At 34.3% G+C, this 15,267-nt stretch overlaps 1 protein-coding gene across 7 annotated transcripts in view; it reads left to right on the top strand.

Moving 5' to 3' along the window:
* The window catches only part of LOC133174297 (probable phospholipid-transporting ATPase IA), a 38,463-nt gene that overhangs the window by 14,919 nt on the left and 8,277 nt on the right, over positions 1-15,267 (top strand). For 4 of the 7 annotated variants that reach the window (XM_061309392.1, XM_061309389.1, XM_061309387.1 and 1 more), the window contains exons 9-33: positions 973-1,043; positions 1,542-1,639; positions 2,375-2,483; positions 2,575-2,702; positions 2,919-2,996; positions 3,252-3,340; positions 3,482-3,548; positions 3,664-3,778; positions 3,973-4,055; positions 4,224-4,273; positions 4,356-4,425; positions 4,961-5,045; positions 5,255-5,394; positions 5,585-5,632; positions 6,039-6,129; positions 7,062-7,126; positions 7,498-7,587; positions 8,155-8,226; positions 9,624-9,706; positions 11,954-12,059; positions 12,217-12,294; positions 12,418-12,528; positions 12,674-12,748; positions 14,523-14,645; positions 14,830-14,908. In XM_061309392.1, coding sequence (XP_061165376.1) covers positions 973-1,043; positions 1,542-1,639; positions 2,375-2,483; positions 2,575-2,702; positions 2,919-2,996; positions 3,252-3,340; positions 3,482-3,548; positions 3,664-3,778; positions 3,973-4,055; positions 4,224-4,273; positions 4,356-4,425; positions 4,961-5,045; positions 5,255-5,394; positions 5,585-5,632; positions 6,039-6,129; positions 7,062-7,126; positions 7,498-7,587; positions 8,155-8,226; positions 9,624-9,706; positions 11,954-12,059; positions 12,217-12,294; positions 12,418-12,528; positions 12,674-12,748; positions 14,523-14,645; positions 14,830-14,908 — 2,204 coding nt within the window. The remainder of the gene's footprint in view (positions 1-972; positions 1,044-1,541; positions 1,640-2,374; positions 2,484-2,574; positions 2,703-2,918; positions 2,997-3,251; positions 3,341-3,481; positions 3,549-3,663; positions 3,779-3,972; positions 4,056-4,223; positions 4,274-4,355; positions 4,426-4,960; positions 5,046-5,254; positions 5,395-5,584; positions 5,633-6,038; positions 6,130-7,061; positions 7,127-7,497; positions 7,588-8,154; positions 8,227-9,623; positions 9,707-11,953; positions 12,060-12,216; positions 12,295-12,417; positions 12,529-12,673; positions 12,749-14,522; positions 14,646-14,829; positions 14,909-15,267) is intronic. The other 3 variants (XM_061309393.1, XM_061309394.1, XM_061309388.1) reach the window with 2 other exon arrangements.

Below are 15,267 nucleotides of genomic sequence, written 5' to 3'. Positions count from 1 at the left end.
GACTAACCCATTGTAATTTTGACTGACCCATTGTAATTTGGACTGACCCAGTGTAATTTGAACTAACCCATTGTAATATGAACTAACCCATTGTTAATTGAACTAACCATTGTAATTTGGACCAACCCATTGTTATTTGGACTGACCCATTGTAATTTGGACTAACCCAATGTAATTTGGACTGACCCATTGCAATTTGAACTATCCCATTGTAATTTGGACTAACCAAGTGTAATTTGGACTGACCCATTGTAATTTAAACTAACCCATTGTAATTTGGACTAGCCCATTGTAATTTAGACAAACCCATTGTAATTTGGACTAACCCATTGTAATTTGAACTAACCCATTGTAATTTGGACTGACCCATTGTAATTTGGACTTAACCATTGTAATTTGGACTGACCCATTGTAATTTGCACTAACCCATTGTAATTTGAACTAACCCATTGTAATTTGGACTAACCAATTGTATTTTGGACTGACCCATTGTAATTTGGACTGAACCATTGTAATTTGGACTGACCCATTGTAATTTGCACTAACCCATTGTAATTTGGACTGACCCATTGTAATCTGGACTGACCCATTGTAATTTGGACTTATCCATTGTAATTTGGACTGACCCAGTGTAATTTGGACCAGGTCAAGGGCAGGATATTGTTATCAAGGCAGTTTCAGAAAAAAAATAAATTCTTGTTTTTGAGAAATAAAGAATGTGCTTTTCAGAATTTAAGAGTTAAAAAAATTGAAGAATGGTATTGTAGACAGTTATAATGTTAATCTAATAGAGAATTAAAACCAAGTTTTCATTTTACTTGCAATTAAATTGCAATTACTTGCAATTAGATTGTGTTAATTGGCAGAGCAATTATTAATCAATTTCCAAGCATGCATATCTTTATTTTGATTATAAGAAGTGATGTATAAATAAGCCCCTGCCCCTGAAATTGTGTGATGTTTCTTTTAAAGGGCCATTCCTCTGGGACCAGATCAACTCCTGTTAAGAGGAGCCATGCTGAGAAACACAAAATGGATATTTGGTAAGACACGACAGGTCTATGTTTTTATATATTGTACTTTTTAATCACTCAGGTGACCATTGTAGTCTGTTATTGTCTGGCGTCGTTTATCTTGAGAATATCATTAACTTTCAAACATTTTCAGTTCTTCTCTTGAACCATTGGACCATTTTTATCTAAATTTGGTATATAGCATTTATTGGTGAAGGAGAACTTTACTTTTGAATTTCATGGTCTCTGCCTCCCCGGGGCCTAAGAGGTGGGGCCAAAATCATCAAAATTAAATTAAGTGCAATCTTTAAAAATCTTCTTTACCCCTGGACATAAAGCAGTCAAACTGTCAGCATGATTGTGATAAACATTGATCCCCTCTACCAAATAATGACATTCATGGCCCCAAGGTTCAGGCTTTAGTTTATTTTAAGGAGGCACTCTGTTTCACCAAAATTTCTGTAAGCTGTTATTGAAACCTGGTACATGTATGTTTTACTCATGGTAACTGTATGTTTTATATTGAAGGCATTGTCATTTACACTGGTCATGATAGCAAACTGATGCTCAACTCCACATCCGCCCCTCTGAAGAGATCTCACGTAGAGAAAGTCACCAACATACAGGTATAATAGAGAATAAAAAAGTCACCAACATACAGGTAAAATAGAGAATAAAAAAATCATCTAAATACAGGTAAAATAAAGAATAAAAAAAGTCACCAACATACAGGTAAAATAGAGAATAAAAAAGTCACCAACATACAGGTAAAATAGAGAATAAAAAAGTCACCAACATACAGGTAAAATAAAGAATAAAAAAAGTCACCAACATACAGGTAAAATAGAGAATAAAAAAGTCACCAACATACAGGTAAAATAGAGAATAAAAAAGTCACCAACATACAGGTAAAATAGAGAACAAAAAAGTCACCAACATACAGGTAAAATAGAGAATAAAAAAGTCACCAGCATACAGGAAAAAGCTTTATATTTGCTTCTGGAAGCAATCATATAATTCTTTACCACTGTCATCATCACCATATTACTTTGTAAGCTGTGGTGTCCACGTTGACTGTGTTTTCTACTTGTAGATCCTGTGTATTTTGTCTGCTTGTAGATCCTGTGTATTTTGTCTACTAGTCTTATAGATCCTGTGTATTTTGTCTACTTGTAGATCCTGTGTATTTTGTCTACTTGTTGATCCTTTCAATTGTATCTACTTGTAGATCCTGTCTATTTTGTCTACTTGTAGATCCTGTCTATTTTTGTCTACTTGTAGATCCTGTCTATTTTTGTCTACTTGTAGATCCTGTCTATTTTTGTCTACTTGTAGATCCTGTCTATTTTGTCTACTTGTAGATCCTCTTTCTGTTTGGAGTGTTGATTTTCCTCGCCCTTGCCAGCACCATAGCTAACAAAGTATGGACGTCATGGCATGTCAACAAAGACTGGTATTTAGCTTACCAAGGTATGACATACTTCACGGGAGACAATTAAGCAGTTTTGATAATGGTTACAATATTAATGAACTGTATAATTAGGCATTATTACCTTTTCAGATTCTCCACCCAGTAACTTTGGCTATAACTTTCTGACCTTCATCATTCTGTATAATAACCTCATCCCTATCAGTCTCCAGGTCACGTTAGAGGTCGTCAAGTTCATCCAGGCCATCTTCATCAACTGGGTCAGTTTTCCCTTCAGTTCTAAATTCTGATTAGTTTATTCCATTATTAAGTAACATGAGAAATAGTTTTACCAAGTGTTTATCTTGTGCAAATATTTTATCTACAGAATATTTTATACCATGTTAAGATATTCCTATAATTACATTGGATGCCATGGAGTATCTTTTTTGTGTAGTTGACACTTAGTAGATTTGACATTTGATGTTTATTTCCAGGATTTGGACATGTACCATGAGGAGACTGATACCCCCGCCATGGCTCGGACATCTAATCTCAATGAGGAGCTAGGACAGGTATTCCTCCCCTCCTCCCCCTCCCAATCCCCTTATCAGGGTAAAAACAATACCAATTGAAGGGTAATCCACATATTACATATTCTGTATCTGGATTGTTATTTATTGAAAATAAGTTTTGTCAATGTTACTTGTTATTACATTGTACGTGTTTGTGTTATGACATTGTTACATGTTCAGACATTGACTCTCTTTTGCTGAGGGTAGTTGTAGTGTGAAACTTTTGTTCATCTCTTTTCCTGGTGATGTTTGTAGGTGAAATACATTTTTTCTGACAAGACTGGGACACTGACTCGGAATGTTATGGTGTTTAAAAAATGCAGCATAGCTGGTGTACCATACGGGTAAGTAAATACTACCAGGTATTTTATGACAGTGTTCGCTAAAGCTGCATAACTCTATCCTTAATCTATGTTGATTGATAAAGCTGTATTAACATTTTCTCATTGCACAACTGGTGTTTTATTATTGTTTTTTTTGTCCAGAAGTGATGAAGAAGACATAGAAGGCTTCAAGGACCACACCCTTATAGAGAACTTAAAAAACAACCACGTGAGTCTAACACTGAATACATTTTATTGAAGCTAATAATCATTAATTACTCGTACGTGTAGAAGTGTAATTTCTAAGTCCCTCATTGGTGTAGTTTATGAATTAATTTCTTCAGGTCACAGCTCCAGTCATCAGGGAATTCCTGACATTAATGGCAGTGTGTCACACGGTAGTACCAGAAAATAAAAATGGAGACAAAAATTCTGTGGAATATCAGGCTTCTTCTCCAGGTATTGATAACAAGCAGTAAACATGCAAGCTTTGTTAAAGCTCATTCAAAAAGATGTTTAACAGCACCAGTTCTTGATCTAGTTACTAGCATGCAGTATAGGATTGGTCTTGCAAGTGTGATGTGTAAACTGTCTAAATTACATGTATATTTGTTGTTCTAAATTGTTTGCATGATTTTGTTTTTTCCTTGTAGATGAGGGAGCTCTGGTGAAGGGTGCTAGGGAACTGGGCTTCTTCTTCAAAACTAGGACCCCAGACACTGTTACAGTAGAAGTGGTCAGTGACTAAGGCCAAAATCTGTCTTACAATGATATATATTTATTCATTACAGACATATGATTCCATGTTCAGAAAATAAGCATCAAATCATACATGTATAGTGTAAATGTAGGAACATGTACTGTATATAAGCAAAAAAAAAGATCTTGCTCTGCTTCATTGTAGGATGGAGAAGATGAAGTGTATGAGATTCTGAATGTTTTAGAATTCACAAGGTGGGTTTGAGATTCCTTAGCTTTTGGTACATAGTACAAGTATTTCCAGATTTTAATGTATTTTGTTTATAATTTCCTTCAGCACAAGGAAGAGAATGTCAGTGGTAGTCAGGACTCCCTCAGGACAAATCAAACTCCTTTGTAAAGGAGCAGTATGTATCACAGTTAAATCTCAACAAGTAATAAATAAAGGATTCAGAAAAACAAACAGATTTATATCTTAATCCATCTAGGATTTACATTCATGAGTATTGGTTAATGTACATTTACATAATTAGACTGTATGAATTGGATTACAATTAAAGTATTACGCTCTCGCTGAGTAGATTGCAAAAAATGTAAACAAGAAAGATGGCAAAGTTTGCTTAACAAGTTTGTTTCATTGAATCATATAAAAAAACAATTATTGCTGTTTTATAGTCAATATAATGATTTTAGCAACTCTTCATGTACAATATTTACCTCACCCTTTGGGCTCAGTGAATATTGTACTACTCAGGTAGCTAAATCATTGAATTGACTAAAAAAAACAGCAATAATTGTATAATATTTCCAGCCATATACTCATGACTCACTAGTATTTCCTGACAAAGTATGATCTTTATAAACAGGTACTTGCCTTTTGCATGCTTGCTTTTAACAGTGTACTACATTGTATACTGTATATGTGATGTTAATATTTTGTAGGATACAGTTATATATGAGAGACTGGATGATAAACAAATGTACAGAGATATTACTATACAACACCTAGAGGAGTTTGCATCCTTAGGTTTGTTCATATTTTTATTTGTAATATTTTTTGTTCAAATTTTCATAAGTAAATGTTTGTGTATTTCAGTATAACTTTATACCAAAATCTTGCTGTAGAACTTTTGTTTATACGGTATAAACTGGGTTAGGGCAGTTTACACTTTATAAACTGGGAAGCATTTGACATTTGCCAGATTGTACAGTACTTGTAAATTGATTTATTTTCAGGTCTACGCACATTATGTATAGCCTCAACTGATGTGACAGAGGAATTCTATGATGAATGGAAGCACACATATTACAAAGCCAGTACCTCACTACAGAACCGAGACAAAAAACTCGAGGAGGCAGCAGAACTTATAGAGAGGGTACGGTAATGTGTATTGTGTTACAAGAATGGCCCACTGCATGGGTTACCTCAATACTTATAGAGAGGGTACAGTAATATGTACAGTGTTACAAGAATGGCCCATTGCATAGGTTACTTTAGTATTTGTTAACTAGGTAGAATTAAAAAACATGAAAATTGCTGTAAAATATTAAATTTTCTTCTTTCAGAATCTCCATCTTCTGGGTGCTACAGCCATTGAAGATAAACTTCAGGAGGTTTGTATCTGGATATGGTATATGGATACAATATTGAAGATTTTGTTCTAGACTTTGAAGCTAGTTAAGTCAAGCATACTGCATGTAATTTGTACAAGAAGATTCATTTGATTCTGATGACTTTAAAACGAAATTCATTTTCTTACATAGTGATTCTAGTATATGAGGTAAAGTCACTTATTTTCATGTGGTCAAATTATCGTGGTTTGAGAAAAATAATTATATTGATTTGTAGGGAATTGATTTGGTGGATGAAAACATGTCGAGTTGTAGCATATTAGAAATTTTTACATTCTGTGGAGGACATGAATTTGTGGGTCCCTTACTTCCACAAAAACAGTGAAAAATTAACCACATGAAAATTAATGATTTCACAGTATTTAATTTACAAATGTTTGTAATACAGGGTGTTCCAGAAACTATCTCCAATCTGGCCAAAGCAGATATTAAAATCTGGGTCCTTACTGGGGACAAACAAGAAACAGCCATAAATATAGGTAAAGACTGCTTATAAATCTGTCATTAATATCAATAAAGACTGGTTATAAATCACAGTCATAAACAACAGGAAAGATTGGCTTTAAATCCCAGTCTTGTTTTGCTGTCAGTATATCATCACTATTTTCTTTGCAAAGTAAATGTGGAAAATTATTATAATGATAATTTAATTTCCAACAAAATCTTGAGACCGAGGGGTATATTCTCCAACAATGCCAACAACAAGGGAGTTATTTGTATCTGCTATGGCAAATTTGTAGTTTCCTTTATAGAGAAATGGAGAAGCTAGATTTCAGGGTCAACAGAAGTGTCTTATGAAGTCACAGTTGAATGCTACTCCTCATTCATTTGCACTTCACACTTTCGAAAAAGTGTGATGTAATCTGAAACTCAAGTAAACTTTTTCCCACCAATATTTGGCACAATCAAGAAATACTTTGATCCTTTTTCTAGTGAGCAGTCAAAAGATTTAAATCTACTGATAATTTGTTGATGGCATTTGTGATTTATTGGAGAATAATGGCACCTGCATTTCTCTGATCTTTGCAATAATCTTAGTAGAATGAATGTTCTATGATTGTGTATGTTGATAAGTTGTGATACTTCGTAGGATACTCTTGCCAGTTGGCATATGATTGTGTATGTTGATAAGTTGTGATATTTTGTAGGATACTCTTGCCAGTTGTTACATGATTGTGTATGTTGATAAGTTGTGATATTTTGTAGGTTGTTCTATGATTGTGTATGTTGATAAGTTGTGATATTTTGTAGGATACTCTTGCCAGTTGTTACATGATTGTGTATGTTGATAAGTTGTGATATTTTGTAGGTTGTTCTATGATTGTGTATGTTGATAAGTTGTGATATTTTGTAGGATATTCTTGCCAGTTGTCATATGATTGTAATGTTGATAAGTTGTGATATTTTGTAGGATACTCTTGCCAGTTGTTAACACAAGGGATGCCACTCCTGATTATTAATGAACACAGTCTGGACGTAAGTATACACTTACACAATATACCGTATAAGTGGACTTTTAGCGAGACGCAAATTTAACGATTTATAAAAAAAAAAAATGGGTATATATTTTTAGCGAGAAGTAATTTTAGCGATTTTATAATGTCAAGAAAGATATCTATAACAACTGATATGGAATGAATTTTTAGCGGTATTCAATTTTAGCGATCTCAAAACCCTCGCTAATGATGCCAAAATTAAATCCTTCCTTAAAAATTCTGCTTATACGGTAGAATGAGGCAAAGTTGCTACAAATTTTACAGAGGAAAATTGTAAGGATATACATGTATGTTTTATTTGCATTATTAAAGTTTGGATAATTAATTTTATAACCTATTTTATAAATGTAGGGGACACGTGAGACCCTGAGGAAGCATGTCCAGGATTTTGGGGACCTGCTCTGTAAGGAGAATGATGTAGGCCTTATTATTGATGGACAGGTAAGTGACCTTTGACCCTGACCTATAAGTGTGCAGTGTTTAGTTGACCAGTATGCATCTTGTTTATAACTACCACATGCACTAGCAGCTTTGTTGTGTGTTTTGTGTTAAACATGTGTACAACAAATTTGGTTCCATTTTTAAAAGAGCTTAATATTAGCATAAAATCTTGCATATTGGGTACAGTTACTCACCAGGTACATACTACATACAATATCAAGGTAATTTTCTCAAATGTTCATGTCAGACCTTTTTTTTTATTTTGTAAACTTTTTCTAATTTCTATACATGTACTAAGTAGGTGTAATCATGTTAATTAATGTCATTTAAGCACTGATTCTCATTAATTATAGATGATATTTATCAGGAGATTTCTTTTTAATTCATATTTCTTAACTTAATATAAATTGTTTTGATATGTTTATTTAACAGAAATAATCAGTATTAACTCAGAAGCCATATTAAAGCTCTGTATTTTAATGGATTAATTAATCATTTACTGACTTCTACAAGCACTTGCTTTCTTGACACAGTTTGAATTGTCTCCATTTTTATTTGCCTCTTCAGACTCTGGACTTTATATTTCCGTCACATGAATGCCTTAAAAAGCCAATCAAAAAGCGGCTAGGAAGAAAAAAGGTTTTTTCAGTGTTTGTTTACAATGTCTTGTGCATTATGCAGAACTGTTACATGTACCAGCTACATCCTAGATTCCCTTTACCTTTTCACTGGCAGATGGAATTCTGAAATGTATTGAATTTTGTCCTTGATTAATCTGATTTTGAATTGCATTTGTTTAACAACAGCCATTTGTTTAATGCAGAGGACATTTTTGCAAGCTTAAAGTTTTTACATTGCATGTCAGCATCTTGGGTAGAAAAATTTTCCTCGAGAATTACTGTTTAGTGCGATGTATAAAGAAGAAGGGAAAGGTAGTCAAACAGTACATGTGAGAGGTCATTAATTATAATTAGGAGGGAGACACAGGTCAAAATTAGACCAAAAAGTACACAATAAAAAATAAATGTTAAATTATGAATCAACTCACACCAATTATAGGTGGAGGATTTCCCAATCATCTTACTGTTAATAATACAAAAATGGAGCAGTAGTTAAAAACAGTATATTAACCAATCAACTTTAACATGTTGACAATACTAATTTCTAATATTTGCATGAATTCCCATGATAATGTGTATTTTTGTTGTTTATTGGTATAAAATATATTATTTAGCAATATTGACAGAAGTATTTGTACTAATTTAACTTGGAGAGTGGAGTTTCTTGGTTTAAAAAAGTATATAAATTTTTGATGGTTAGTCCATAAAATAAACCATATTAAACAACAAACAGGTTGATTCAGATTGGAATTTTTATTTGGGGATTAAAGTGTGGGGGTTGGGGGGGGAGGGCAATTCTAAATAAGAAAAGAAAAAAGACAAGAAGAATGTCATTGCAATGTCTAATGTTCAAGTTATAAAGTCGAGATAGGAAACAATTGTTTTTTGCATGTTGGGGGTTGGGGGAGGGGAGGGGGGGGGGTAATCTGTTGTTGCCCGACTGCTTTGTTCCTCTGTTGTATAGCTTATTTTCATAGTAAGAGTCACATTAGACAAAATGTGACTTAGAGTAAGATTTAATCATGTATGTTAATTCAATTTCTCACCATTACATATTTGTGCCCATGTAAACTTTTTAGATGAATACAAATCTAGTAGGCTCTAATGTAGATAGAGCTTGAAAGGGGGACAACCCTTTGCATCATAGAGTCATATATTTATTTAATTACCATCAGAAGTACATTGGGTTATCCTAGGAATTCTGATATCTTCATACTCTCTGCCAGATTCTTATTTTTATTTATGGTGCATATTTACTTTTGTAAACAGAGAAAAAGTTGGAATCATATTTTTTTCTTATTATAAACATTCTACAATATTCAGGATATTTTTTTAAAAATTCTTTTTAATGTATGTGATTTAGGGACAATGCTACACTTGTTTTCTTCCAATCTTTAATCCTCTGTGTGTTTACAGACATTGAAGTATGGCCTGTCTTGTGACTGCAGAAAAGACTTCCTAGATTTAGCAATCTCCTGTAAAGCTGTCATCTGTTGTAGGTGAGTACAACATGTAGATCAAGTCATGTGATGATCATGTGATTTGTGATTTTAATTTTAGTCTATTAAAATAAATATTAGAAGGCTACATACACTAATTACTAGGTTATAAATCACTCAGGTGACCTATTGCTATCTGTTTTCGTCCGTCGTCGTGCGTTAACATATGAACATTTTTAGCTTCTTCTCTGAAACCGCTGAACCAATTTCAACCAAATTTGGCATTTAGCATCTATGGGTGAAGGGGAACAAAAATTTGTGAATTTCATGGTCCCTGCCCCCCTGGGGCCTGAGGGGTGGGGCTAAAACCACCAAAATTAATGCAATCTTTAAAAATATTCTTCTTTACTCCCAGACAACAAGCAGTCAAACTGTTGGCATGATTGTAATAAGTATTGAGCCTTCCACCAAAATTGTGAAATTCATGGCCACAGGGTAAGGGGTTCTGGTGCTAGGGTGGGGCTATATAGATCATATAGTAAAAGTGCATTATTCATTTGAAAATCTTCTTCTCTGCTCCTGGGTATTAAATAAAGTAACTAAGTACATAGTTATGATGAGCAAGAGTGCCTCTTCCAAAATTGTGAATTTCATGGCCCCTGGGTCAGGGGTTCTGGTGTTAGGGCAGCGCTCTATTGATTATATAGTGAAAATGCATTAATTCTTTGAAAATCTTCTTCTTTGCTCCTGGGTATAAAATAAAGTAACAAAGTACATAGTTATGATGAGCAAGAGTGCCTCTTCCAAAATTGTGAATTTCATGGCCCCTGGGTCAGGGGTTCTGGTGTTAGGGCAGCGCTCTATTGATTATATAGTGAAAATGCATTAATTCTTCGAAATCTTCTTCTCTGCTCCTGGGTATTAAGTAAAGTAACTAAGTACATAGTTATGATGAGCAAGAGTGCCTCTTCCAAAATTGTGAATTTCATGGCCCCTGGGTCAGGGGTTCTGGTGTTAGGGTGGGGCTCTATTGATTATATAGTGAAAATGCATTAATTCTTTGAAAATCTTCTTCTCTGCTCCTGGGTATTAAATAAACTTAGAACATAGTTATGATGAGTATGACTGCCTTTTCAGAAATTGTGAATTTTATGGCCCCTGGGTCAGGGTTTCAGGTGTTAGGACGGGGCTCTATTGATTACATAGTAAAATTGCATTAATTCTTTGAAAATCTGCTCCTGGGTATTATTCAAACAAAGGAAGTGCATGGTTATGATAAGGAAGAATGCCTCTTCCAAAATTGTGAAATTCATGGTGACTGGGTCAGGGGTTCTGGTGAAGGGGGGGGGGGGGGACTCTATTGATTATATAGTGAAAATGCATAATTTCTTTCAAAATGTTTTTTTCTACTACTGGTTATAAAGCAAAGAAACAAGTGTTTAGTTATGATGAGCAAGGGTGCTTCTTCCAGAATTGTGAGTTTATGGCCCCTGGGTCAGATGTTCTGGTGTAAGACTTGGGGCTTTATTTATTTAATAATATAGTGAAAATGCATTTCTTTGGAAATCTTCTATGCTTCTGGGCATATTCGAGGCAAACAGTGTAAAAGTTTTAATATGCAAAGGTATTTTTACTAGAATTTTGAACACCAGGACCATTTAGTCAAGTGTTCTGGTCCTGGCCAGGGCTCTATTAACTTGTATTCTGCTGAGCAAAGTTATTCCCCTTTGCCATTCACCTTTGATAATTAATCACTGTAAACAATGTATTTGAAAGGTTAATAGAATAAGAGAATTATGCAGCCAAGAATATTTATTGTATAATACAAAAAGTACTTTCATAGTTTTAATGATCAGGTAGAATGGGAAATAATAGATGAATAAAAACAAGACAAAAATAACTTAATATCTTCAAAGGCCAAGAGAGGCCAATATGAGAAGTAATAATATGGGGTTTAAAATAAGACATTTTGTTAATATTCTGCATGATAATAGTGATAAATGGGGGACAGACAGATACTAGACCAATTATTTTGTTGATGCTAATCATACTATTTTTCTTGCTTTTGGGCAACAAAGCTTCATTTATCAGTTTATGGATCCTCTAAATAGTTGTATTGTACTCAGGTGACCGTTAAGGCCCCTGAGCCTCTTGTATTTCTTAAGGCTCTCTGTAATTTTAACAAAATTTGACTAACTATTGAAATCAGAGCCGTTATTCTTGTGTTTATTTCATTAGTAAATTTACAGTGTCATTAATTGTTTTTAGAATGTAAAGGTTCACTAAGTCAAACATTATCAATTCCAGGGTATCTCCTCTACAAAAGGCAGAAATAGTCGACTTGGTCAAAGACTCTGTCAAAAAAATCACACTGGCCATTGGTGATGGTGCTAATGATGTAGGGATGATTCAGGTATATCCAAGAAACAGATTAACATATATATTTATCTTTTTTGTGTATATACATAGTATTATCTATATTTCTGTATGTTATACATGTATCTGTGATCTCCTTTTTTATGATGTATACATTTACATGTCTAAGGAGTTCACTGTATTTGTGTTTCCAGGCAGCACATGTGGGGGTAGGGATCAGTGGAGTAGAAGGACTACAGGCAGCATGTGCTTCAGATTACGCAATCGCTCAGGTAAAAAAAAAAAATCAAATCTGATTAAATCTCATGTACTATTTACATGTTTATGAATCTTTTTAAATTGTGAGCATTTATACATACAAATCGGTGACTTTCAGAATGATTGTTTTCTTGTAGTTTCGTTTTCTGAATAAGTTGCTTCTGATCCACGGAGCCTGGAGTTATTCACGCCTTTGTAAACTAATCCTCTACTCCTTCTATAAGAATATCTGTCTCTATGTCATAGAGGTAAGGATCTGTCATATTTTTTATTGGTATTAAAATTAATTGTTTTCCTGGAAAAGGAACATGAATTTAACCATAAATACTAATACATATCCATATTAATTGTGACATTTGGGGTATTAATAATTTTACTCATTTCTTTTTTCAGTTCTGGTTTGCTATTATGAATGGTTTCTCAGGACAGATTCTGTTTGAAAGATGGAGTATAGGTTTTTACAATGTGGTAAGTTTGGATGCAAGGAGAAAGAGAAAGTACATGTAAATGTAAAGTAATTGCTTCTCTTATCTACTACACTGAATTCCAGTAATTAATAATCAACTGAGACAACTTTTATTTATTATAAGAAGAAAGCTTGTCAAGTATGAAATTATGTTGTTATCTACAAATTGTTTGATATACAGATATTCAAGGCAGTCCCTCCCCTGGCTATGGGTCTGTTTGATCGTATTTGTAGTGTTGATAGAAACTATAATTGTGTTGTTGTGTTTGATATACAGATATTCACGACAGCCCCTCCCTTAGCTATGGGTCTGTTTGATCGTATTTGTAGTGTTGAAGGAGACTATAATTGTGTTACAGATATTCACGGCAGCCCCTCCCCTAGCCATGGGTCTGTTTGATCGTATTTGTAGTGTTGATAGAGACTATAATTGTGTTGTTGTGTTTGATATACAGATATTCACGGCAGCCCCTCCCCTAGCCATGGGTCTGTTTGATCGTATTTGTAGTGTTGATAGAGACTATAATTGTGTTGTTGTGTTTGATATACAGATATTCATGACAGCCCCTCCCCTAGCCATGGGTCTGTTTGTGTTTGATCGTATTTGTAGTGTTGATTGAGACTATAATTGTGTTGTTGTGTTTGATATACAGATATTCAAGGCAGTCCCTCCCCTAGCCATGGGTCTGTTTGATCGTATTTGTAGTGTTGATAGAGACTATAATTGTGTTGTTGTATTTGATATACAGATATTCACGGCAGCCCCTCCCCTAGCTATGGGTCTGTTTGATCATATTTGTAGTGTTGATAGAGACTATAATTGTGTTGTTGTTGTTTGATATACAGATATTCACAGCAGTCCCTCCCCTAGCTATGGGTCTGTTTGATCGTATTTGTAGTGTTGATAGAGACTATGATTGTGTTGTTGTGTTTGATATACAGATATTCACGACAGCCCTTCCCTTAGCTATGGGTCTGTTTGATCGTATTTGTAGTGTTGATGGAGACTATAATTGTGTTACAGATATTCACGACAGCCCCTCCCCTAGCTATGGGTCTGTTTGATTGTATTTGTAGTGTTGATAGAGACTATAATTGTGTTGTTGTTTGATATACAGATATTCACGGCAGCCCCTCCCCTAGCCATGGGTCTGTTTGATCGTATTTGTAGTGTTGATAGAGACTATAATTGTGTTGTTGTTTGATATACAGATATTCACGGCAGCCCCTCCCCTAGCCATGGGTCTGTTTGATCGTATTTGTAGTGTTGATGGAGACTATAATTGTGTTGTTGTTTGATATACAGATATTCACGGCAGCCCCTCCCTTAGCTATGGGTCTGTTTGATCGTATTTGTAGTGTTGATGGAGACTATAATTGTGTTGTTGTTTGATATACAGATATTTACGGCAGCCCCTCCCTTAGCCATGGGTCTGTTTGATCGTATTTGTAGTGTTGATGGAGACTATAATTGTGTTGTTGTTTGATATACAGATATTCACGGCAGCCCCTCCCTTAGCCATGGGTCTGTTTGATCGTATTTGTAGTGTTGATGGAGACTATAATTGTGTTGTTGTTTGATATACAGATATTCACGGCAGCCCCTCCCCTAGCTATGTGTCTGTTTGATTGTATTTGTAGTGTTGATAGAGACTATAATTGTGTTGTTGTTTGATATACAGATATTCACGGCAGCCCCTCCCTTAGCCATGGGTCTGTTTGATCGTATTTGTAGTGTTGATGGAGACTATAATTGTGTTGTTGTTTGATATACAGATATTCACGGCAGCCCCTCCCCTAGCTATGGGTCTGTTTGATCGTATTTGTAGTGCTGAGAGTATGATGAAGTTTCCAGCTCTCTACAAGGCATCACAGAATGCGGAGCTTTTCAATGCCAAGGTAAGTACAGAACAATCTCAGTTATGTTACAGTATTCTTATTTAAAATGTTCTCATAATAATACTATATGTATAATTATTAATTTTTGTGAATGCAAATTATTGTATGTATACTGGATGTTGATTTAAGTGTTTATATTGCAGGTATTCTGAATGTGGATTTAAGTGTTTATATTGTTTTTTAGGTATTCTGGATGTGGATATTTAATTCTTTGTTTCATTCAATTATTCTTTTCTGGCTTCCTGTGTGTGCTCTTCGACAAGGTAAGCTGTTATATAACTCTGTAAGGTATACATATCAAGAAAGCTATATTATTATACAGATCAAGAAAGCTATATTATTATACATGTCAGGTATAGCAACATAATTATACATGTCAGATATAGCAACATAATTATACATGTCAGATATAGCAACATCATTATACATGTCAGATATAGCAATATAATTATACATGTCAGGTATAGCAACATAATTATACATGTCAGGTATAGCAACATAATAATACATGTCAGCTGAAACTCCATAATTATACATGTCAGATATAGCAACATAATTATACATGTCAGATATACATGTAGCAACATAATAATACATGTCAGTTATAACATAATTATACATG

The sequence above is a fragment of the Saccostrea echinata genome, unplaced genomic scaffold (assembly GCF_033153115.1).
Source record: "Saccostrea echinata isolate AGI-Se365-2 ecotype Australia unplaced genomic scaffold, CSIRO_AGI_Sech_v1 ptg000057l, whole genome shotgun sequence".
Lineage (NCBI taxonomy): Eukaryota > Metazoa > Mollusca > Bivalvia > Ostreida > Ostreidae > Saccostrea > Saccostrea echinata.
The sequence above is the reverse complement of the archived record's forward strand: the minus strand, read 5'-3'. Positions and strand labels throughout refer to the sequence as shown.